This window comes from Vespa crabro, chromosome 25 (genome assembly GCF_910589235.1).
Source record: "Vespa crabro chromosome 25, iyVesCrab1.2, whole genome shotgun sequence".
Taxonomy (NCBI): Eukaryota; Metazoa; Arthropoda; class Insecta; order Hymenoptera; family Vespidae; genus Vespa; species Vespa crabro.
The window spans coordinates 1424498-1450885 of NC_060979.1; the positions used below are offsets into that span (position 1 = coordinate 1424498).

At 27.6% G+C, this 26388-nt stretch overlaps 2 protein-coding genes, 1 long non-coding RNA gene and 5 other non-coding genes across 8 annotated transcripts; 2 read left to right on the forward strand and 6 right to left on the reverse strand.

Annotated features, from left to right (window-relative positions):
* The first annotated feature begins 458 nt into the window (after nucleotides 1–458).
* LOC124432424 (odorant receptor 13a-like) lies at nucleotides 459–4123 on the forward strand. Its single transcript, XM_046981390.1, has 6 exons — nucleotides 459–703; nucleotides 1966–2251; nucleotides 2355–2454; nucleotides 3330–3440; nucleotides 3616–3771; nucleotides 3944–4123. Exons 1-6 carry the CDS (start codon nucleotides 472–474, stop codon nucleotides 3992–3994), a joined length of 936 nt encoding a protein of 311 aa, XP_046837346.1. The 5' UTR covers nucleotides 459–471; the 3' UTR covers nucleotides 3995–4123.
* A 2561-nt stretch (nucleotides 4124–6684) lies between these two features.
* LOC124432425 lies at nucleotides 6685–10836 on the reverse strand. Its single transcript, XR_006944249.1, has 2 exons — nucleotides 10603–10836; nucleotides 6685–10398 (listed from the first exon to the last, which is right to left on the reverse strand). It is a non-coding gene; the product is annotated as an uncharacterized LOC124432425 (long non-coding RNA).
* A 1246-nt stretch (nucleotides 10837–12082) lies between these two features.
* Nucleotides 12083–12202, reverse strand: LOC124432591. The gene has a single exon (XR_006944329.1). It is a non-coding gene; the product is annotated as a 5S ribosomal RNA (ribosomal RNA).
* A 326-nt stretch (nucleotides 12203–12528) lies between these two features.
* On the reverse strand, nucleotides 12529–12648 carry LOC124432607. Its single transcript, XR_006944344.1, has one exon. It is a non-coding gene; the product is annotated as a 5S ribosomal RNA (ribosomal RNA).
* Nucleotides 12649–12946: 298 nt separating this feature from the next.
* On the reverse strand, nucleotides 12947–13066 carry LOC124432554. Its single transcript, XR_006944300.1, has one exon. It is a non-coding gene; the product is annotated as a 5S ribosomal RNA (ribosomal RNA).
* Nucleotides 13067–13365: 299 nt separating this feature from the next.
* Nucleotides 13366–13485, reverse strand: LOC124432592. Its single transcript, XR_006944330.1, has one exon. It is a non-coding gene; the product is annotated as a 5S ribosomal RNA (ribosomal RNA).
* A 324-nt stretch (nucleotides 13486–13809) lies between these two features.
* Nucleotides 13810–13929, reverse strand: LOC124432611. Its single transcript, XR_006944348.1, has one exon. It is a non-coding gene; the product is annotated as a 5S ribosomal RNA (ribosomal RNA).
* Nucleotides 13930–21106: 7177 nt separating this feature from the next.
* Nucleotides 21107–26069, forward strand: LOC124432364 (odorant receptor 13a-like). The gene is made up of 6 exons (XM_046981275.1): nucleotides 21107–21176; nucleotides 22248–22533; nucleotides 23615–23714; nucleotides 23795–23905; nucleotides 24235–24390; nucleotides 25985–26069. Exons 1-6 carry the CDS (start codon nucleotides 21107–21109, stop codon nucleotides 26033–26035), a joined length of 774 nt encoding a protein of 257 aa, XP_046837231.1. The 3' UTR covers nucleotides 26036–26069.
* The last annotated feature ends 319 nt before the right edge of the window (nucleotides 26070–26388 follow it).

Sequence of the window (26388 nt, forward strand, 5' to 3'; positions counted from 1 at the left end):
TATTAAAATAAAATATTAAAATTTTAAAAATTACATTAAAATATAATACTAATAATTAAATATTAATAATACTAAATTGAAATAATTAAATAAAAATTATAAAGAAAAAAAAATATATAATATCTAATAAATATATAATAATAGATAGAAAAATAAATAATATAATATAAAAACTATATAATATCTAATATGAACGAATTAAACAATTTGAAATTATCTCGTAATTGAAATTTCATAATTTTGTGACTTTTTTAGGAACTCGAGTTCGATGATACCGTGAATGTGATAGATATGACGAAACGCACGATGAATTGTGCCGGTATTTGGCCAGAAAATACGAACGAGCCTAAATTTATATTTTTTGCAATATATTTAACAATACATTGTTCATTAGCTGTCATCGATATTTCAATGAATATAACGAATTTAACTTATATCGTTGGATGTCTATTGGAAAATGTATTCAATTTGATGGCGCTATTGAAAATATGCATTTGTAGGATAAAAAGAAAGTCATTAGCAAGATTATTGGAAGATGTCAGAACCGATTTTATTATTGACAATTATAATACCATTGACGAAAAAATAGCGTTTTTAAGTTACAATAAATTTAGTCGTAAATTCGTTAGATTGACCTTGATCGTATGCTTGGCCGGTGCATGCTCTTATTACTTCATGTCGTTGGTGAATAACGTTGAAATGGGTAATTAATTTAATGTAATTTAATTCTAATCGATATGTATACATAGTCATTTTTGTTCAACCTTTTGTCATGTTTTTTCTAACTTTTTCTAATTTTCTTTTTCCATTTGTCATTTCTTTTTTCTTTTTTATATCTTTCCAATTTTCTTTCATTTTTATTTTTTCCATTTCTTAATTTTGTTAATATTTATAAATAACTATTTTTATTTCTCCATTTTCTTATTTCTTTTATTCTTTTAATTTTCTTTCTATCTTTTCATTTTATTTTTATTTCTTTGTTTCATTTTTTTTTTTTTTATATATATATATATATATCGTTTACACATAGTTTTAATTATTTCATTGTTTGAGAAAATATATATTATATTTTATCGAGATATTCTATTTTATTTTCTTTTTGCAAATTAACGCATTTTAATTCTTTTTTCTCGAAATATATTTTAATTTATTAAAAAAAAAAAAAAAAAAAAAAAAAAAAAAAAAAAAAAAAAAAAAAAAACAATTGGCTAAATCCATACCATTATTTACTAACAAAATTAATAAATAATAACTTTTTAATATTCATATTAATATATATTATTACTCACTTAATATTATTATTATTATTATTATTATTATTATTATTATTATTATTATTATTATTATTATTATTATTATTATTGTTATTATTATTATTATTATTATTATTATTATTATTATTATTATTATTATTATTTAATAAGTGATCTTTTTATTATATTAATCCCATAAAAAAATATATACAAAAAATATGTACAAAAATATATAAATATATTTTTATACATTTCATATAAGAAAATATTTAATATTATTATTTAACATGATTTTTAAAAATATTTCTATTATTTAATAAAATACATATATTTTTTGTATGTATATATCATCTGAAACTAATTAATATTATTACTATTTAATAAATGGTCGTGTTATATTTTACCATTAAAAAACAATATATATAAATATATCTAAATATATCTAACATATATTCTTACTTATTTTATATATATATATATACATATATTTTATATATTAATATATAAGATTACCAATTAAACCCGAACTACTATTGCTACACGAACTATTATTTCTGGTATTCTTATTTATTATTATCATCATTATTATTATTATTATAATATTGTTATTTTCAAATAAATATTAAATCCATTGATCAAATAAATTTAATAAAATAATTACGATTTATAATCGAACATGAACAATTAATAATTATCATTTTTATTATTTTAGTAATCAGAAATTCATCTTACGGATACCGATTGCCATATAGAGTATGGTTGTTAATCGAGCCAAAAGATTTGATAACATATATCTGCCTTTGCTGTTATCAATTTATTATTATTCCAAGTATCGTATTTGGTTACGTTGGTACTGATTGTCTTTTCGTTAGTTTGGTACTTCACGTCAGTGGATTATTTTCTGCATTATCTTGCAAAGTCAAACATGTATTGGATGATCCAAATGATCGACAACGTCGTATGAAAGATCTAATTGTTAAACACGTACGATTGATTAGGTGAAAAAAAATTATAATTTTTCTTTTTGTTTTATCTATGCCCCTCCCCTCCTTTTTTTTAATGCGTACGTATTAATTAATAAAATATACTTTGCGATTTCAGATTGTCGGAATCATTAGAGGATGAATTTAATTTAGTAATATTGCAACAATTGGTTGGTAACACTTTTCAACTTTGTTTATTGGGATACGATGCTCTTGCTGTATGTTTTATTTATTTATTTACTTTTTTATTTGTATGTGATAATTCGATCGATAATAAAACATGTATTATATGATATAATACATATATATTATATATGTATATTTACATATATGTAAATATACATATGTAAATACATATTACATATATGTAAATATATATAATATGTATGTATATATATATACACACACACACATATATATATACATACATACATACATATATACATATGAAGTTTTATGGTTTAATAATATATTATTATATAGACATATGAAATATGAAAATATATATTATATTATATTATTATATAGACATAGAGAAATATGAAAAATTTAATTATTAACATTAATATAGATATTATTAACAAAATATGGAGAAAAAAAATGATAATTAAAAATTATATATAATATATATATATTATTAAATTTTACGTAATAAAAATATATTTTATTTTTAGAAATAATTTACATATGTTTAATCAAATACATATGAAATATTTAATTATTAATAATTATTTTATTAATTATTATTATTATTATTAACATATTATTATTATGATATTTAAAAAAAGAACAAAAAAAATATATATAGATTATATTTCGACTATTTCAATATTATGTACTTATATATACATACATGGTATTTTAAATTATATATATATATATTATTATAGATAATAGTACTATTAAAGATAAATTATATATAAATTTAAATAATATATATCATTTGAATATTATAAAATTTATAATTAATATATAGACACAAAAAATAACGAATATAAAAATTAATGATATAATTAAATAATCTTTTCATTAATTCTAAATCAAAATTTAGATCGATTAGAATAATGAACAAATCGTAATCAAATTTTTTCAGAGTACGGCCGAGGGGGAGGGTAGAATGTTGGTCGCATTTTTTCTAATCGTCGCTTGCGTGTTTAGCACACTTCTGGCTTATTGTTATATGGGAGAATGTCTCATAAAGGAGGTATTTATTTTTTTTTTTTTCATTTTTAAATATCATTATGTAAAAAACATTAAAAAAAAAAAAAAAAGAAAGAAAAAAAAGAAAAGAAAAGAAAAAACATTCATCCGATTGCAACGCATTTTTAATGTTTTTGTTTATTTATTTATTTTTCATTTTTTTGTTTTTCTCCTTCCAGAGCTCCGTTTTAGGTGACGCATTTTATCACTGTGAGTGGTACAACATTTCAAGAACGGAAAAGAAATTGATGCACATTTGCATGATGCGTTCGACGAAATTTATGCGACTTACTTCTGGTAAATTTTGCACCTTGTCACTGAACACATTTACCGACGTAAGTTTTTTCAAAATATAATCTTTGCATAATTTCGCAAAAGAAAAAAAAACAAGAGAGTAAGAAAGAAAAATTTTTTCAACTACATATTTTCTATTCTTGCTTTTTTTTTTCTACCGTTTTTATTCTTTTTTTGTTTTGTTTTAATCACCGCAAACGAACTCATTTTTAGGTTTTGAAAACATCAATGGCTTATTTTTCAGTGCTACGGACATTCGTTTGAAAAAGGAATCAAATCGGCTTCGATTTAATATACTTAACGAATTGCATATACCTATACATATATATATATATATGATATATACACGTACTATATGTGTATATATGTATGTGAATATGTGACTGCACTTTTTTAAAATTAATAATTTAATAATAAAAAAAAAAAAAAAAAATAAATGTAAAGTTCTTTTTTCACAAATACATACATATACACATTCAAATGCGCGCTTTCCCACACACACACACACACACACACACACACACACACACACACACACACACACACACGCACACACACACACACACACACACACACATACATACATACATACATACATACATATATATATGCAGGCACGTGACGCACGCGCGCTCACACATGATTGATTCGAAAAAGAATGTAACAGAATTTAATTAATTAGCAAAAAATTTAATTATAATTAAAATTGAATTTTATTTTTAATTAGATCTGAAATAAATAAATAAATAAATAAATAAATGAAATAAAATAAAATAAAATAAAATAAAATAAAATAAAATAAAATAAAATAAATTGATCCGCTGACTTACTAAATTACTTACTCAATCACTTACTCAATTACTGGTTAAGTCCATAAAATAAAAAGTGTAGAAACTTTGATGAAATAATATAAATTGCTTTTTAAAATTTCCTTTGAAATATAAATACAAATAAATATTGTAGAATATATAAATGCTGACGTAACTTTCATCTAACAATATGTAAAGTGAATAAAATAGGACAATCTTAAAATAATTGTCATTAACATTAGAAATTTTGCATGATTATGGAAGTTAATCGATTTGGCAAGTCAACAAAAAAAAAGTAAAAACATTAAAATCCTTTTTATTTCAGAAGAAGTCCATTATTATATATTTTTTAAAGTTCTTCTTGCAGAAATGAATAAAACCTGTTATTGCATTATTATTATCAGTTTGTTTAGATCGATTCATTGGCAACATAAAAGATATCTTATTTATCAGCTGTATGTATTGAGATAACGTGTCATCTTTTCTCTTTTTTCTTGTCACAGTTCTATCTGTAGGATATAACAATGATTGCTTTACATTTTTCAAACCTTAAGTAATCTTCATACTACAGATTTTCTTATATTAATGACATTAAATTCTGAATCTTTGTTAAAATCATATTTGAATTGTATGACATGCGGTTTATAATTAACCCTTAACACTCTGTTAGCTTCGCTATGAAGACATCAGTCATTTGTTCGGTAACTCCGAAAGCTCCGCTGCGGAGCCAAATGTTTTTAGCATGTGATTACGCTTAAGATGCTACGTTAGCTGAAGAATTAAGAAAAATGAAGTGCCACTTGACCGGTACCATAAAAACAAACAGAAAAGGTACTCCAACAATTCTGAAGAAAACAAAATTATATGAAAAAAGGACTGTCGCATACACTTTTTCATGAAATGAAAAAGTAAGGAAACCATTGAAAAAGAAAAGAAAATTATTACAAATTTTTCTAATAAATGTAGAACACTCAATGAAATTTCTAAAATAGTAAATAGAATCATTGACAGATATGGAGACCGAAAAATTTTAAAAAGTAATCCATGAAACGAACGTAAATGTAAAATAAATGAGTACACTGGTCAATAAATAATTCAAGAAATAAAACAAAATCGGAAGATATGTGCGGTAAACATCGCTATTAAACTTAAAAATAATCTTAATAATTAATGTGTGCAGTAGTACAATGCATAATTTTTTACGAACTGCAGGATACCATGGCAGAGTAGCCCGTAAAAAATATTTCGTAAATGAAGTTAATAGAAAGAAATGATTAGAATTTACGAAAGAGTATGTCAATGTTCCTATGGAGTATGGGAATCATGTTATATTTATTAATCCTTAACGCTCCGTTGGTTCCGCTACGGAGACATTTGTTCTCTAACTCCGAAGGCTGCGGAGTCAAATGTTTTTAGCATGTGATTAAGCTTAAGATGTTACGTTAGCTGAAGAATTAAGAAAAATGAAGTGCCACTTGACCGGTACCATAAAAACAAACAGAAAAGGTACTCCAACAATTCTGAAGAAAGCAAAATTATATGAAAAAAGGACTGTCGCATACAAACAAAGAAATACAATGCTCTTAGCTTGGAGGAATAAGAGGATAATATCGTTATTAAGCAACTGGCATAATACTGAAGTGATAACTACTAGAAGATTTATACGAGGTGATACAAACGAAGTAATTAAAAAGCCAAGTGTAGTTGTCGGGTACACAAAGTCGATAGGTGGAGTTGATTGGGCTGATCAATATGCCTCTAGTTATTGCTTTTTGAGGAAATGGCTTAAATGATGGCGGAAATTGTTTTTCTGGGAAATGAAGATATTCATACATTCTCTATAAAACTGTATAGCACAATAAAAATGAGGAACCATTGACGCAGTTGCAGTATAGAAAAATTTTAGTCGATCAACTCGTAGAAGATTTTCGTCACGATAGAACAAGAGTCTCTACATCAATTTCTGAAATCAGACTAAACGGAAAATAAATCACATAATGAGAAATGGTGCAAGGAGGGACTACGTTGTGTGCTCTAAAAGGAAACAAATGGATGGCAGACGTCAAACAAAAGATTACTGTGACACTCGCCCAAGTAAACCCAGAATGCACATGGGAGATTGTTTCCAAAGATATTACATCATGGTGAATTACAAAATTTAAAATTTATCTTTTATTTACAATAGGAAAATGCATATTTATAAAATAAATAAAATCAAATGCATTCACAAGGACGTGTGATCTTTTCCGCTCAATATAAGACTTCCTTTATCTTAGGCATTCCGCTGCAAAAATGTTGTGCCTGAGTTGTTGGTAGGTAGTATTCGAGAAACGCTCGGAGCGTTTAGGAATTGCCTGTAACGCCAATTAGATTGAAACTGATTAATTTATTTTATGATTTTAGATAAATCTCGTATAAATCATTTTATAACCACAGACAAAATATCTCGGGACTCGTTATGCGATGTTATTTAGCACATACACTTTGGACGAGATATTTAGCGTACCACTTTACAAGGTCCTTTCATTCGACGATTCTCGCATATGTTTCGTCAGTTTTCACTTGGATTTCCTTGAGTGCAATAATCACCCCTCGACAATTCCGATGGAATCGAATTATTAGTGATAATGAAATCAATAATAGTGACAGCGACGTACAGTTTAATGATGATGACAAGTCGTTAATAGAATGACTCAATAAACTTATAATATCAAGACAATAAAAAATACCAACAGCAAGAGTACATTTTGAATCATTTATTATAATTTATACGGATGATGATGATGACGGAGTGTAGTAGCAGTCTGATTTAACAGAAAAAAAGTTGCCCAGGTTCTATTTTTGAATTATTCTTTAACCAAGAATTTATTAAAACAATTGATAAAGATTTAAAATTAATAAAGATAATAAATACAGGGGAAAAAAAACAAGCTTTCTCGAGTACGATTTTGCAATTTTACAATCAGTAATACTTATTCAATCATCGCGATTATTATATTGGGGAAAAAGAAAACCATTTATTTTTTTGGTAGATGTCTGTAGCGATCGATATATCTCGTAAAGTATCGATCAAACAATTTCAGATTTATGCTCGTTATCAAGATGACATTTCAAGATGACTAAAAAAATTCTTTTGCTGTTTTTTGCTTGGTCCATTCAGTTGTGAGTTACAGGGTGTTAAAAATGGAAGTCAACAAAGAGAAAATTCGATACACTTTACAATTTTTCTTTGATAAAGGCAAAAATGCAAGCCAGGCGACTGAAATTGTGAATGGTGTTTATGGTCCCGATATTGTAACAGCTAATTACGTGCAATTTTGGTTTCGTCGATTCCGTTCAGGTATTTTTGATGTTAAAGACGCACCTCGCACAGGCAGGTCGAAAATGTCGATAAAATCATAGAAATAATCGAAGTTGGCTGGCATGTTATTAATCGTAGCATCGTCCAGGAGCTAAAGATCGATCATAAAACAGTTTTAAACCATTTGCACAAAGCTTAATTCAAAAAGAAGCTCGATGTTTGGGTGCTACACCAATTAACATCAAAAAACATGATGGATCAAATTTCCATTTACGAAACTTTGGCCAAACTGAATGAAATCGATCCATTTCTTAAACGGATGGTAACTGGGGATGAGAAATGGATCACATACGACAATATTGAGCAAAAACGATCGAGGTCAAAGCGCGGTGAAGCAGCTCAAACGGTGGCCAAATCAAGACTAACGACCAGAAAGGTTTTGCTGTGCATTTGGTGAGATTGGAAAGGAATCATTTATTATGAGTTGCTTCCATATGGCCAAACACTAAATTCGGATTTCTACCGTCAACAACTGGATCATTTGAAGCTAGCGATTGACCAGAAACGGCCAGAATTGGCCAACAGAAGAGGTGTTATGTTCCATAAGGACAACGCCAAGCTATATATGTTTGTAGTGACTCATCAAAAATTCCGGGAGCTTGGTTGGGAAGTTTTAATGCATCCACCATATAGTCCGGACCTGGCACCAAGCGATTATCATCTTTTTCTCGCATTGCAAAACTTCCTGAGTGATAAGAAATTGGCATCAAGAGAAGATCGTAAAAATCGATTACTAGAGTTTTTCGCCAATAAGGACCAAGACTTTTATGAGAGAGGCATTATAAAGCTACCTTTAAAATGACAACAAATTATAGAACAAAATGGTGCATATTTGACCCAAATTGGACAATCCGAAACATGTTAATCCTTTGAGTGCTGAATACTCGTGGCCTATGCTGTCCGCGGCTGACGCTGACGATCGCCGGAGACTAAATACTTTTTTGCGCAATAGAAACAATTCCCGATTATATACATTTGACCATAGTACACTGAACATTTTTGCCAGGCGCGTATTTGCGTCCATAGTCCATACTGATAGCATCTGCCCAGCGAGTATTTGCGTTCATAGTCTATATCGATAGCTTTCGCTGGACGCATATGTGCGCCCATAACATTCAAAGGGTTAAATAAACTCTTGAAGTTCACGCAAAAATAATGGATTTCTTTTTTCCCAACCTTATATTTTGTATAATTTAATACAATATTGGATTTCTTGGCCATTATTTCCACACCACCTCGTGTAATCCTTTTATCTTTCCACCCTAAAAGTAAAGTGTTGCCTCGTCGATACGCGATTGTGGATTTTTTTTCGAAAAATTTGGCTTTTTTATTTCCTTGGGCAATTCTTTCCTGTTCGTTAAAATCGTCCCGGTGATATTGCATTTCAATTTGGCTAGTTCTTGAGCTAAGACATAGTAACTAGTATAGTAACGATGCGTGTACATATGGTGCCCCTGAACATCTGGAATTTTCTCAAACAATATTTTGTACAAGTGTATCGGAATTCTTGGATGAAACAGGTAAATGGGGTATGACCAAAAGCTCTGTTATGAGTGATCCATAATATAGCAAAATGCAGCAAATATAATCAGTCTTCGAGTCTGCTAGAATATAAAACTCTGATATCCCATTTTGTCAGTTTCTTAGGATTGTATATTATGAACGAAATTCGACCCTTGAATTTTATCGTTGACTCGAGCACACATATATGCTCGTCCGGATATTAAAATAATCCAAAAACTTTGACTTGATATAGTCCAAAAAGCAACTTACTCGTTGTAGGCACATTCTCGAATTCGTGTTTGCGTGTTGAAATAGTTTTCAGCATAAAGCAACCAGAATATTTGACTAAATTTGTCTCTTGTAAATGTATCCGAATAGAAAGGAATATAACCGATGATATTCCTCGATCAATATTCTTGCAAATTGGCCAACGGCATTGTACCCATATTGATTATAACAGCAATAAATGTCCGGAATTCTGCGTTGTTCATATCACGCCAGCTTCGCCATATTGAATTTGCAGATAGTTCGTAGAAAAAGCATCAAAATTGAATTCGTCCGAACTTGAACTGATCTGATCTTAATCCATATTTATAAGGTTCAAAAACTTTTCAATTGCTACATTCACTGTCCAAGATTGTTTCAAGCGAATGCTAAGTTGAGACTAACTAAACTGTGTTAAAGTTTAGCTAAAAATGTAAGCCGAGCCTAATCCACGAAAGTATTTCCGAGAGAAATATTTTATCGCACATTATAAATAAACAGATCAAGTCTATAAATATCTTTATGCCTTACACTGTCTTATTTGAATATACTTCATCAGATTTCACAAAGTATCGTTCCTGAAAAACTTGAAGACATAGAAGTTTTAATTGCTGATGTACTGAATGAACTTTCAATCCAAACTTTACTCGCAACTTCTGAAATAACAGAATAAGTATTCTGTTGTATCGATATCCTTTATTTTCTTATTTATTCAAACATTCCTTTAACTCCTGTTATTGTTAAATGTAATAATTAATATAAAATTGAAACATAACCAAGTATATAACAGGAAAAAATTTACATTCACGTAACAAACGAAGTGAATGTGGCTAATCGTATGTTAATTAAATTATAAAAATAAAAAAAAAGAAATAAAACAGAAACATAATAAAAATTGCAAATATTATTTGTTTTTAATAAAAAATCAAGGTTACCTTCTTTTAATAGAATAACATCACATAACCTTTTTCTACGAGGTAGCGTAGATCAAATCGACGTAAATTCCATGATATAGAAGAAAGATACGTTTATTCAATCATTTGTTGAAAAAAATTATTTTTAATCTATATAATTAACCTTATGAATGTGTAAGTCTAATACTAATGTTATAAAAGAATATTATTTTACTGAATACAATTATTAACCTCACTTTCACAATACGTAATCAAAGTAAAATAGAAAGTTAACGCGTCATGAATGCAAATCTGGCCAACAGAGGGCAGCAACACTGACGCGCTACTGACCAATCAGAGGAAAAGCAATTGGTGGAAAAGCGACCAATAGGAACCCATAATACGATACGTACTTCAATTAAAACAAAAAAGGGTCGCTTATTACCGATTTGTGTATTATAGTAACATTATGTGATTATTAAAAATACATACAAGGGCAGATATCACGAATCGGCAATTCAATGAAGTATGAAACATTCGAGATATATATATATATAGTGCATAGAGGTATGTATTAGGCAATTTTATTTTGCTGCTTTTATTTTTATTATAGGAGATAAGATCGACTACTAAAAATTCATCTATTTTTCGATTTTAGATTGTAAGTAATAAATCGTAACAGATGAAATATACAATAGTTATAGATAAAATTTTTTTTTTTTTAGTTACGACTAACATTCGACGAAATACATATCAATTATCTATATGATTGGAAAACAGTTATAAGCAATAGTACTAATAATATTTTTTTTTAGAATTTCTTTTAACTCGCGAAATAAATCTAATTAATTCTTAACCTATTAGGCTTATACTTGCTTAATAATTTTTTAAGGATAATTAATTAAGATATTTGATTAATTAAAACAATATAACGTGTACTATAAGAAAAACTAAATGTCATCAAACTTGCGATTTATGTAAAAGTAGGATGTTTTTAGATTTTTTATTTATAATTACAATTTTATGGTTTCAACTCAAGATATTACTTGATCTCTGGAAACGATATATCTTTTATGCATGCTGACATGTCGATTTCATCATATACGTAATCTGACATTATTTCTGGATTAACATCGTTGTTTGATTTATTACCATTGTACGATAATTATTTACATTAAACGATATAAACGATAAAGAACAATTAAAAAAGAAAAAAATAGTACTTCCTTCGCTGAGAATTATTACAACTATTTCGGTAACTTATGCTACTTAAAAAGCGATAGAAGAAACAGAAATTTTTAGTATTAACTGGGTCACAGTACAACGACAAAGTCGTTGTCCGAGTAAACAAAGAGTGTTATATAGTCGATATTAGTCCCGATCAATTTTTTGTAATTTGTATCGGAGTCACTGGTCATGCAATCCAAGATAAATTAGTGATTGGTAACGTTCGATGACTAATATTATTTTATTTTAGCTTTGACTAATTCTAAAAAAAAACAAAAGAAAGAACAAAAGAAAATGTCAACAACACACGGTGTTCCCAAGCGGTCACCCATCCAAGTACTAACCGTGCCCAACGTTGCTTAACTTCAGTGATCGGACGAGAACTGGTGCTTTACAACGCGGTATGATCGTTGACTTGACAATTCTTTTATATTATACGGTATTTCTCTGCTCCTTAAGATTGATTTATTAACAAAAATTTTTTATTCTTACTGAGTGTATTAAGTCTGTCACGTAAACTGGTGTGTATGATCAAACAGAAATTTATATACATGTTCTTTATTATATGTTATATATATGTTTTCTTAGATTCTTCGCCTTGTAAAGAAGTAAAATTGCGTTCAAAGACATATGTATCTTAGAGTGCAGCCGATTGATGAGTTTTAAGTTCAACGATGCTCATCATTTGATTGCAGTTTTGGTTGTTTGTAAAAACAGCATAATGGAAAACAACAAAAAAAATGTCAACAACACACGGTGTTCCCAAGCGGTCACCCATCCAAGTACTAACCGTGCCCAACGTTGCTTAACTTCAGTGATCGGACGAGAACTGGTGTTTTTCAACGCGGTATGGTCGTTGACCGATCTATTATCTCATTTTATATGTATTTTTACTTCTAAAAAAATTGATTTATTCTAGAGTATATTTCATTTGTACAAAGTATTTTACGTCCCTTAAGTAAAATGTAGTGTACCATATAAAAAAAGAGTACATACAAATTTCTTTAGTTTTTTCGTTTTGTTAGAAAGTAAAATTGCGATGAACGAAACAGGCATCTTAAGTTCGGTGCTGATGAGTAGAAGTGACGTACAATGACGCATATCATTTTCTTGTATTTTAGGTTGTTTATAAAAAAATTATAATGAAGAACAAAAAGAATGTCAACAACACACGGTGTTCCCAAGCGGTCACCCATCCAAGTACTAACCGTGCCCAACGTTGCTTAACTTCAGTGATCGGACGAGAACTGGTGTTTTTCAACGCGGTATGGTCGTTGACCGATCTATTATCTCATTTTATATGCATTTTTACTTCTAATGAATTGATTTATTCTAGAGTATATTTCATTTGTACAAAGTATTTTACGTCCCTTAAGTAAAATGTAGTGTAACGTATAAAAAAAAAGAGTACATACAAAATTCTTTAGTTTCTTTGCTTTGTTAGGAAGTAAGATTGCGATCAACGAAACAGACAGCTTAGATTCGGTGCTGATGAGTAGAAGTGACGTACAATGACGCATATCATTTTCTTGTATTTTAGGTTGTTTATAAAAAAATTATAATGAAGAACAAAAAGAATGTCAACAACACACGGTGTTCCCAAGCGGTCACCCATCCAAGTACTAACCGTGCCCAACGTTGCTTAACTTCAGTGATCGGACGAGAACTGGTGCTTTACAACGCGGTATGATCGTTGACTTAATAATTTTTTTATATTATACGGTATTTCTCTGCTCATTAAAATTGATTTATTATAAAAAATTGTTTATTCTTATTGAGTATATTAAATCTATCACGTAAAATAGTGTATATAATTAAACAGAAATATATAACATGTTTATATTATATTTTATATATACGATTTTTAGATTCGTTGCCTTGTGAGGAAGTAAAATTACGTTTAAAGACACAGGTTTCTTAGATTGGGTGCAGACGACTGATGATTTAAGTTTGCCAATGCTCATTATTCGATTGCTGTTTTGATGGTTTGTAAAAAAAGTATAATGAAAAACACAAAAAAAATGTCAACAACACACGGTGTTCCCAAGCGGTCAACCATCCAAGTACTAACCGTGCCCAACGTTGCTTAACTTCAGTGATCGGACGAGAACTGGTGCTTTACAACGCGGTATGATCGTTGACTTGCAAGTTATCTCATTGTATGTGCATTTTTACTTCTAGAAAATTAGATTAATCTGATTCTTTGATAAATAATAATTATAGGAAGAAAGTATATATTTAGCATATATTTTTTTATAACATCATTCAATTGTTTGAACCTAGTTGTTCACGTGACGTTGTTTGTTTACGGGAGCGATTTTAGATGCGCTTCACACATCGGAATAGTGATGACAGACGATTCGCACGGAGGAAACGTCGGCCGTCTTGTCCTTGTTGTCTGAACTATAGAGGTCCACTGGTCGCGATGAATAAAAGGCGATGGCATTAGGCTAGGATACCGTTGTAGGGCGTCAGCAAAATACCGCTTGTCGCTTTCTCGCAAATTAATGGGAGAACGTGCGTTCTTTCAAAGGATCCCGTGAGAAATGGAGAAGTAATTGCGATATGTAAATCTCACTGTGTATTTGATTGGATGAGTAACAATTGTTTGTATGTCTCTTGTATGATGCATAGTTAGCCGAATTGATTGCTTGAGAGCTTAGACGTTGTGAGTCTAAAAGGTGGAACTTGACTCCTCAGATGTTGTGAGTCTGAAAAATGTAATTTTACTGCCTTTTTACCTATTTTAAACTATTCACGTAAACTTAAATGAGATTGGTATAGGGCGGAGTTTGACCTATGGAAAGGGAAAGAATAAATGCCCCATTAGTCGAGGATAGTTTGTTGGAATGTTTGAACATTCCATGTGTGCTCCTTTGTTCTAATGATCGTGATTAGAGTATGACAATAGATAGTTCATGGCTAGGTGCAGATAGCCCTTAGCTTATCGAGCCTAGGCTTCTACTTTTACAGTTTATTTATTGGCCGAGTCGACGCATTATCGAAACCCAGGTACTTTACTAAGAATGTCTAAGCTCAGAAAAAGATGGCCATGTATTTCTTATCTATGCGTTTTATTAGTTAATAACCAATAGATTCCAACAGGTAAATATTTTCAATGGTAATATATAACCCTTAAGGCAAAGTGTCGCGAACATTGGACAGATGCACGTGTGCGTCAATGCTAGTATAGTTTTTATTTTAAAAAATTATAGTTTCGATTACAAGTAATAAAATCTTTTTTTACAATCTATCGCCATTTGTGTGCAAGTAATAAAATAATGAAAAAAGATATCGTTATATTCAAAAACTTTTTTTTTTTCACTTGAAATGATATATAATAAACAATCGTAATTGCGTTGAAAATAAAGAAATGAAATGAAAATTATCCCTTATTTTAATGAAAAAGAAATGAAGAATTTGCCATAAATTTCTTTTTATCGTTTTGATTATAATATCTCGCTAATTGTTTAAAAGAATTATTTCGGAATAAATAAATCATAATATCTTTTAATACTCATCGTTGTTTATCTTATTCATAAAACAGACTGATGTTAACAATTTAAGGATTGAACTTTTTAATAGTTTATTTCGTATTATAGATTAATGACAACGACTTCGAAATGTACAATTTTTTACAATTTTATATAAATAGAAAATATCTTAACGTTTCGATCGAAAAGAAAAGAAAAAAAAAGAAAAAAAATGAGGGACAATTTTTATTTTGATAAGGTGCACAATAAGAAACACGTACAAAATGATATTCACCATTTAAGAAAGCGATCGTACAGGTATATACAGTTTCTAACAACTGATTAGAAGAGAACTGATAACAAGGAGACTCGTGGATTCCAATTATACTTTATAACTTTGGATACCCCTTCATTTTCTAGTCCGCAGTAAAATTCTTGCCATCATTTTCCTTTCTTTTTCTTTTTCTTTTTCTCGAGAAATATTTACGAGGGCAGTACGTAAATGCTATCGTCGGATATAGAGTTCGAAAAAAAAAACAAAAATGAAAGACAAGGTATATTATGCTCAGAGAAATGGATAGACAAAACTGATTAATGCAAAATACCGTCCGTCAAGTGTTTATCGATTATTGTTGAATCGACTTCGTTCGTTAATGACTCACTCCATTTCATTTCTCTTTTTTTTTTCTTTTTTTTTTTTTTTGTTCCGTTCCTTCGATACAGATCGAAACTCTCTGGTATTCTCTTTTTTTTTTTCTGTCTTTTCTTTCCTTTTTTTTCTTTCGTTAGTCGCATAAACTATTCGATCAATCAATTTCAACCCCTCACGTATGTAATTTACATCGTAAGTAAGTTTATGTTCCTACGAACTGTCCGTCGTCAATGATGTTCGAGGGAGCAAAATGGAAGGAATCAAAGAAGCACATTTTTATTTTTTCTTTTTTTTCTTTATAAATAATTATCAATTGCTAAGAGGTTTTATAGAATACACCGTATTCATTCGTAATTATGTCTTTGAATTATCATAATAAAATATTTCGCAATGTCAAATTCATTACGTCTTGTATTATACAATTAGAAATTGAAAATTTACAGAAAAGATTGCAAAAATGATCGTGGATAATGATGAGGAAATATATAGTTTGTTAGAAAATAATAATAATAAAAAAAAAAAAAAAGAAAAAAAAAAACAAGAAAATATTTGAAATTCATTAATGCGTTTAACTTTGAAATAATTATATATACCTTGCACTGAAATGCAGTTTGTATCGATAGCGAAGTTCAGTCGGAAGGTAGCATAGATAATCGATTGGCATCATCGAGATTATACTTTGTACCAAAGGTTCACAGTGTAATTCGTATTATAAGAACATCCAAAATGAAATTGTCATGAATCTGTCAAATTAATTGATTTACGATTTGAACGCTTTTCTCCTAGGAAGTCTTTACATGTGTCCAGACACATTTTTCGATGTAAATTGCGACGGCCATTGTAATCGATCGATGAACCAGATTTCAATTTTTAGAAAGTAGAAATCCGTCTTCCAATTTTTCAGTTCATTGTTATCCTGTAAAATACGATTTTCATTTTTTTTTGCAGGGAAAAAAACAATCAATGTTTAACAGATGTCGACGATGCCATTTCTTTTTGTTTTTCCTTTTTTTTTTTTTTTTCTTTTTTCCTATGGATTTTCAACATTTTTTTTTCAACACTCGTACTGATCTTAAACAAATACAAACTTATGTGAATTTTCATTTAGATGCGAAGATTCAGTTGATCATCGACATGCTTTTTGTTACTTCGTAAAATTCTAATCACTTTCTAACGAATGTTCTTGACTTACTCGTATATCCTACCGACAACTGCTTCGGATATTTTCAGGCCCTGGGTTTTCGTTGTTGAGAATGAAACGCAAGTTCAAAACGCGATGCATACACGGGATTCAATGATGAGAAATCGAAATTACGCTTACAGACAATTTTGTTCACTGTTGGAAATTCGTAAAAAAAAAAAAAAGAAAAAAATGAGACATCTTCCTTTTTTAACGTAACTCGATTCGAAATTATAGAGAACGTAAGGAGCACAGTATATTTGAAAAATATCAGTTCCAACAGGTCAATCATTTTTTCAAAAAATATTGATTTAGTATTTGAAATGTTTAAACTAATATCCACGTAAGAATATTTTTAATTCATGTCCTTTGTCATAATAAAAAAAAATAAAATTTGTTAAATATACACTTCAGTACACAAAAGTTTTCTTCGCATGTAAGTAATCATTTTTGTCACATGAAAATGCTTCTGTTTAACTTCCTACGTATAATCCAAATTTAGTAACAATTTTTGTTATTTCCAGCAGCAACTCAAATGATCTTCAAGCAATCTATTTGTAAGAGGATCGATGTTAGACCATAATTTTTCTAGACACTTCATAACGATCAGTTAGAACCGAACTAACAATAAGGAGACTCGTGAAAGGTTAGAATTCAACTACTCAACAATTTGGATACCCTTTTACTTTTCCTTTTTTTTTCTTTTTATTCTATTTATTCCTAGTATTTAAAGCGAGCGTAGCCGTTTGCTATTTTGCGCGAGTAATATTCACGAGGGCGGTACGTAAAAACTTTTGACGGATGTAGAGTTCAAAAAAAAAAAAAAAAGAACGAAAAAAAAAATAGAAAACGGGGTATATTCTATCAAAAGGAAAGGGTAGATAAAAATGATTAATGCAAAACAACGTCGATCAAGTGCTGATAGATTATTGCTGAACCGACTTCGTTAGTTAACAACTCACCCCATATTATTTTGCCCGTTCTTTTTTTCTTTTTTTGATCCGTACTTTTGATACCGATCGAAACTGGACTTGAAAACTGTCTCGTATTTTCTTTCCTTTCTTTTCTTTTTTTTTTCTTTTTTTTCCTCTTTTCTTTTCGTCAGTCGCATGAACTATTCAATCAACCAATTTCAACCCCTTTCGTACGTAGTTTACTTCGGGAGTAGTTTGTGCCCGGACGAACAGTCCGTCGGCGACCTTCGAGCGAGCAAAATGGAAGGAACCAAAGAAGTACGGTGATAACGTCCTTTTATTTATTTATTTTTATTCTTTTTTATAAATAATTATCAGTTCGTTCGACGAGTGCGACGTTTTTTTTGACAATAATTATCACGAGTGAATTTGTTATGGTCTCTTGTAAATGAAAAAACCATTGGGACAGTTTCAAACAAATCGATATCTTATCGTTGCTTTTATTTTATTTTTTATTTTTCTTTTTTTTTTTTTGCATTTTTTTAACTCCTGAAATCTCGACAAATTGTCGATAATTTTTGTTAACGTTTTTAATCGGAAACATATTTTACTCCTTATCTTTCTTTTTTTTTCTTTTTTTATTTTGTATTTTCATCTTTTTTAAACTATCATTATGATTTCGACTAATCGTAATTTTTCTTTTCGTAATCTATTTAACAATATGATTGCCACGTTGTTATTATATGAGACTGTTAATTATTTTGTATTCTTTTTTCTTCTTTTCAAAAAATTTAATTTTTTTAATCGTCGTGACGATTTCGAAAAATGGTAATTTTTATTTTGATATTTTTTTTAACGACCTGATTGCCACATTCTATGACGAGCTTATACAAATGTTTTATTTATTACTGTTATATTTGCATTTTGTTGTTTCCTTTTTTTTTTGTGCAATTTTGTGCAGTTTTCGTGTCAATAATTTTACATTTTTAGTCGAATGACGGATCGATAAGTGCAACCATATATTATTGGAAGGTTACAGAGATAAGAGTATAATTTTATTTAATTATCAGACAGGCAATAATTAATTATTATATTAAAACTAATTAATTAATTGTGATAATTCTACTGTGGCTTTTGAGGAATGTGCCTGTCAATGTGATAATACTCAATTTATTAATATTTAAATGTTTAATCATTTTTTCTAAATTATTATATAAATACATACATATAATATATATTATATATATTTACACACACACACACACACACATGTATGTACATATATATATATATATATATATATATATATATATATATATATATATATGAGGCTATTAATTATTTTGGTTTTCTCTTTTTTATATTTTCATTTTTTTAATCATCGTGACGATTTTGAAAAATGGTAATTTTATTTTGATATTTTTTTTAACGATCTGATTGCCACATTTTATGATGAGCTTATACAAATGTTTTATTTATTACTGCTATATTGTTTTCTTTTTTTGTGCATATTTGTGGAGTATATATATATATATATATATATATATATATATATATATATATTTAAATATTTTAGAAACACATTTTATTGATTACATATATAAAAAAATATTTTTATAGGTAAATTTATTGATATGTAAAGAAAAAGATTTAACATAACAATACTAATACGTTTATTTCTGTTGATATTACAATATCTTTTTTTATTGGTTATTATGAATGAACTTTCACACCCCCTAATATAACTAATAATTCAGTGAATTAAAGGGATATCTAATAATTTGATTTTTATACCCATTCACGTTTTTTTTTAATTTTAAATTTAAAAAAAATTCAAACTTAGTATATCTCTTTTTCTTTTTTTATCGTTTATTAAATATATTAATATATTAATATATATTATATTAATTTATTTTTTTTTAAATATAATTTAAAAAAATGTTTTCCATAACATAAAAGCGTTAACATTAATGATTTATATTACAGAATTTTCCTTAATTTTTGTTTTGTAATTAATTATGCTTTAATCCCATCTCATTAAACGTTTTTATATTTATTAATTTTTTAGTCTATGGTATTATCATTTTTTAATTTTAATATTTCTTTGACATATTCCTTTTTAACTTTTTTTATTTTATTATATCTATTGAAGAGTAAAAAATATTAATAAGATGTAACAAACAGTGGAATTTAATTGGCGATAACGTTAACGTAATTTTTTTTATTATGCAAAATGGCCGCCAGTTGAACGAAAAGTTTTTAGAATTTTAAAAAATCACAATTATTGATTTGGCCATAATAAGTAACGTTGTAATATTTAATACCATATGGAACAAAAAAGTCCGTAGTTGACTTTGAAAATCAATAAATCTACTTTAATTAGATTTTTTAGACTAATTCCTTTTTGTACGAATAAAAAACTATAAAACCTACGAACTTTTTGACGATCCGAAAGAAAATCATTACTTTCGAAATATCTTGAAAAGTAGTAATTTATTTATACTTTCTATTTAGATTCCTTTGGTTCCACATTTGTATTAAAAATTTCAACACTGAGTAACAAATTATTGGCCAATCGAATATTATATTTTTTGAGAAATACTTTAAGCTCATAATTTTACAAGCTAAGAACATATACGAAACTCCCTAATTCTGTATTATATTATTTAATCGAAATTTCGTCGTTTTTTATTATTATTATTATTATTTTTTTTTTTTCAAGGTTCCAGATCTCACCGATACCTTGAAAGCGATAACGTGGAGCAAACGATTACTCGCTTATTCTGGAATTTGGCCATTGGAAATTCGGAATTCATTGTTCCTACCATTTTCATTTTACGGATGTCTTTATAGTATTTTAGGATTTCTCGATTTAGCAGATCGTATCACCGATTTTCATTACGTATTGACAAACATTATGGAAAACATGTTAATGTTTTTGACAATGACGAAATTTGGTTTGTGCCGAGTAAAGTATCGATCTATTTCAAGATTTTTAATAGAAACGGAAAACGATTATATCATCAATAGTTATAAAACCGAAGAGGAGAAAATGATTTTTATGAAATATAACAGATTTGCCATTAGAATGATCTTAATTATGATCCCATTGATGACCTTCGTACTTCTTACACATTATTTTAATGCTGTCATACCAAATGTACTTATGGGTAATAATATTATTTTTAATATTTTCATTGCATATTATTTTTTTTTTTAAAGATATTTTGAATATCCTTTTAACGCAATAATAGAAAAAATTGGTAATATATTATGTTGGAAACTATGAAACGGGCGTTGAATGAAAATAAATAACTAAACAAAAACGCCCGTTTCATAGTTTCCAACCTAATATATATATATATATATATATATATATATATATATATATATATATATATGTACATATGTATAAATTTTTCTAACAAGAGTTATTTGATTACAATGGAGAGATTTTTATTTCGGTGAAATATTTCAAGGTCATTGCAAGGACAACTTTGTATTATCAAATACGCACATACATTTTTTTATAATGGCAACATATTCATTAACTGATTATAAATAATCAAGTAACCTTTTTCTCAATTATTTTCTCATTCATTTTCAGAGATATTTAAAAAATGTTTTCTATTTAAACAGTTTCTTTCAATATTCTCATATTTACAGGATGAAAACTTATAACGCTTTATTTTGAAGATTTGTAGTATACATATAAAAAATTGCATAATCGTTTAAAAATTCATGTATAGTATATTTAAAAAATTCAAATTATGAATTTATTCATTGATATTATAATTAGGAAAATAATAACAACAATAATAATGATAATAATAATAATGAAAAAAAAAAAAAAAAGAAATAAGATATAGAAAAAGATAATAATGAATATGAGAATTATTATTCTCAATTATTATTAATAATTAAATATTATTATTAATAATTAATTAATTAAAATTATTAATAATTAATAAAAATTATTATTAATAATTATGTAAAAAAATTAATAAAAAAATAAATAATACATATATATATATATATATATAAATAAAAGATAATATAATTATATAAAATATTAATTTATTTTAGATATAAAACAAAAACAAAAAAAAAAAAGAACAAAGTTCGTCCATTTTTGCATCGAACAAAACATGAATTATTTGTGAAAATAATTGAATGAAAAAAAAAAAAAAAGAAAAAAACATTACATTATTAACATTAATTATGATTCTTTCTTTATGCAGTTATGGCGAATTCTTCAGTGGAATATAAATTACCTTATAAAATAAGGCCGTTATTTAAGCCGTCCGATGTAAAAAGATATGTCTTTGGTTGTATACATGAATTTTTTGGCATAACATTGGTCCTTTCCGCTTACGTCGGAACTGATTGTTTATTGACTTCTTCCGGTTTTCATCTTACCGGCCAATTAGCCGTATTGAAGTGTAAAGTGAAAGAAATTTTAAACGATACCGATGGTTCTCAGCGGGGAATACAAAAAATTATACTTCGACATTATCATTTGATAAGGTGATCATATCTCTAATTAAAATGTTTAATTGATAAAAGAAGTGGACTATTGAAATTCTTTTTTTTTCTTTTTTTTTTTCATTTTTCATTTTTTTTTTTCATTACAAATACGTAAAACGCAAATGTATAAGGTTGGAAACTATGAAACGGGCGTTTTTGTTTAGTTTTGTTTATTTTCATTCCACGCCCGTTTCATAGTTTCCAATCTAATATATAAGAATCAAGTTGGAAACTATGAAACGGGCATTTTCTGTTTAGTTTTTTTTTTATTTTTCATTCAACGCCCATTTCATAGTTTACAATCTAATATTATAAAACGCGAGCTTTTTCTTATGTATTTTTAAGATATGATTCTTTTTGAAAATATTTTTCCTTTTTCTTAAAGATTTATTAATATTTTCTTACAAAAAGAAAAAAAAAATTATTTATGTTTGTTCTCTAGTAGGATTGTCATTAATAATATAAGTTTTTATCAATTAAGATTGTAAGCAATTTAATTGCAAGATAAATTTTAAAGATCGTTGGGTTTTCTCGCAGATTTATACGAGATTATAATAAAAGTTCAAAAATTCGTTTTCAGCGATGCCAAATTTGTTCTAACATTGATAAATGGAACAAATAAATTTTTATCATAATGAATAGATATTCCGTGTATATAATTTAGTGTACGTATGAAAATATTATTACTTTATATCAGTTCATTGTTACGTTTACATTTTATTCCGAGAAGTAAATTTCAAAATGATCGTTTTAATCCTTCATGTATTTTTTGCGTCACATTATTTTAGATTTAAAATGATATAAATTTTTGTTTGAATACGTTTCCTTTTTTTTTTTTTATTGTTTCTAATACAACGAATTATTAATTATTTGATCATCACGTAGAAAAATTCAAAATGATCGTTTTAATCCTTAAAAGAATTTCTTAACAAAATCAAAAGTTACGTACGTTTAATAAATTTTTAACATCAATGAACATTAATATATCGTTTCAAAGAAAGAATAAATTTGTATTCTTTTGGTATAAAAAAAAAAGATGTCATTGTAAAAAATAATTTATCTTCTTCTAATCTATTTCCAGATTAGCGGATATATTGGAAGATAGTTTTAACATGGTCATGTTTCTACATTTGTTAGGTTCAACGATTTTAATTTGTACGTCGAGTTATCAAATGCTTGTCGTACGTATACATTGATCTAAGTATAATAAATTAACATCTTACATCGTTTAATAAATAATATCTTAAATTTCTTTTTTTAGAGTTTAGCGGTATTAGAAAAAGTCTATATATTTACATTCGTTGTATATGTTTTTCACTTGTCGATCACAGTGTTCGTTTATTGTTACATGGGGGAATGTCTTATCGAGGAAGTAATTAATCGAATTCTTATTGAATTATTATGTTGGAAACTATGAAACGGGCGTTTAATGAAAATAAAATAACTAAACAAAAACGTCCGTTTCATAGTTTCCAACCTTATACTTATGCATTAGATTGGAAACTATGAAACGGGCGTTGAATGAAAATAAAATAACTAAACAAAAACGCCCGTTTCATAGTTTCCAACCTAATACATGTCGAACTATAATTAAATTTAATCATTTATTGATACGACTTTGTTTCTCTCTCTCTTTCTCTCTTTTCTTTTCTTTTTTTTTTTCTTCTTCCGTCTCTTTTTCTTTTTTTTCTTTAAATCCAGAGCACGACCCTGTGCGAAGAATTTTATCATTGTGACTGGTACGAGCTCTCGACGAACGATTTGAAATCGATTTGTCTTTGCATGATTCGCGCTAGGAAACCATTGCAATTGACTTGTGGAAAATTTTGCGCTGTATCCTTGTGCACTTTTACCGACGTGAGTCATTATTGTCATTATTGTCATTATTGTCATTATTGTCATTATTGTTCTCCTTCTTCTTCTCTTTCTTCTTCTTCTTTTTTTTCTGTTCTCTCTTTTTTCACGTATCATTCGCTTTCTATGAAGTTTCGATTTTCTTCAATAGTTTTTATATTTGAGCCGTTTATTTTGAAAGTGGCCTAATTCCATTTGTCAATTTTTTCCGGTTGCCATGGTTACATGTACAACTTCATGTTACAATAGCTTACAGTGACATGTGCGCCGGGCAAAATAGAAACATTAAAGTAACTTTAATGTGATTAAAAATTGTTCAAACTTTGGAAAATAATGTGGAAATCATAGATCACAAATTTTTAATATCAGGACATTCGTTTCTATCAAATGATAGAGATTTTGGCGTGGCAGAAATGTCATTAAAAAAAAAAAAAAATAATTTACTGTTCGTTCCCCAAGATTATTACAAGATTATTAAAAAGTGTCGGACAGGTAATAACTTTATTATAAATGAAATGAGACAAGAAGATTTTGTATTAACAAAATTATTAGAAGATGTAATTTTTAAAAGGGTAAAGAATTCTGATGGAAAATCAATAAACTGATTAAAAATATGTTGGATGCGTTTTGTCAGAAATAAACCGTATAAAATTTTCTATAAGACATCAATGAATGAAAATAAAAATTTTTAAGTCCTGAATTTATTACCACGTCGGGGTAGACCAAGAAAGTTCGAAAATATTGTATTGACACCACTGTATAAAAATATCAGACAAATTACAACAGCAAAATTCAAGGACATAATTGACCTATTACGATATATACCACCGGAACATTATGATTTCTTCAAATCCCTTTCATACACACAAAATCTAGATGAGTAGTAAATTGTTTTGTAATAAATTTATTTTTGTAATTTTGTACGTTATGTAGTTAAAAAATGTTTTGAATCGCATAAATTATGTTTTCGAACTGTTTTAAAGATATGTAAAATAAATTGAATATTGTTTTTTTTTTTTTCAATTTGAAGCATCTTAAATTACGTTGAATGGACTTGGGCACCTTCAAATTTTATAATGAATATGATTGTTAATTTTGAAAGTGACCTAACTCCATTCTTGATAAGAAAACGCATATTATTCATTTAATAATTGCCACTATTTTAATAGGAACTATAAATTTAACACCCTTAGATACACTTAAGTAGTATGACTCATTAGTATCCTATACGTATATTTTTAAATTCATTGAAACGCAAACCTTTAAATATCTCGATTTGAAGATAAATGGAGTTAGGCTACTTTCAAAATAAACGGCTCATTTATTTTTTTCTCATTAATCATTTTTATTTATTAATCATTAGTCATTAAATTAGAGATAAAATGTTTTTCTTAATATTTCGTTTATTCGTCATTTGTAATTTTTTTTTGTGTGTTTCATATTTACAAAGAATTATTATTTCTCGTTGATAGTTTTTCTTGTTTTTTTCTTTTTTCTTTCTTTAGTTTTTAGAATTTTTTCATTTCTAATATTTTCAATAATCTAATAAATTATTCGAGATTGAAATGATTTGTCATGTTTTTTATGAATTTTACAGATTTTGAAGTCATCGATGGCGTACTTATCAGTAGTACGAACAATGGTGTAAACAATACTGTAAAACAATTAGTCTTGAATAATTATGACTGGAATTTTATAACTGATATGTTTATAAAAATTGTAATCATACTGCATTTAATAAAAGTGCATATAATCACGTCATATAGATAAGTATCGGTAAGATAAACATGATGGTATATTTATTAATTATATGAATATATTTGATTCATGTTGTCACTTTTCAACTGACTTGTCATTTTATTATCTACTTTTTCTTTAATTTTTTTTTCAAATATTAATAATATATATACATATATATATAAAATTAAAATCATATTTAAATAAAATAAAAATCATATATATTATAAAAATTATAAATTATCATTTTTGTAAAATAATGCA

Coding starts and splice junctions, on each gene's coding strand:
- LOC124432364 (XM_046981275.1), top strand. CDS start 21,107: ATGATCCCATTGATGACCTTCGTACTTCTTACACATTATTTTAATGCT. Junction 21,177..22,247: donor CATACCAAATGTACTTATGG/GTAATAATATTA, acceptor TTCTTTATGCAG/TTATGGCGAATTCTTCAGTG. Junction 23,715..23,794: donor CGAGTTATCAAATGCTTGTC/GTACGTATACAT, acceptor TTCTTTTTTTAG/AGTTTAGCGGTATTAGAAAA.
- LOC124432424 (XM_046981390.1), top strand. CDS start 472: ATGGCGCTATTGAAAATATGCATTTGTAGGATAAAAAGAAAGTCATTA. Junction 2,252..2,354: donor AAACACGTACGATTGATTAG/GTGAAAAAAAAT, acceptor TTGCGATTTCAG/ATTGTCGGAATCATTAGAGG. Junction 3,772..3,943: donor CACTGAACACATTTACCGAC/GTAAGTTTTTTC, acceptor ACTCATTTTTAG/GTTTTGAAAACATCAATGGC.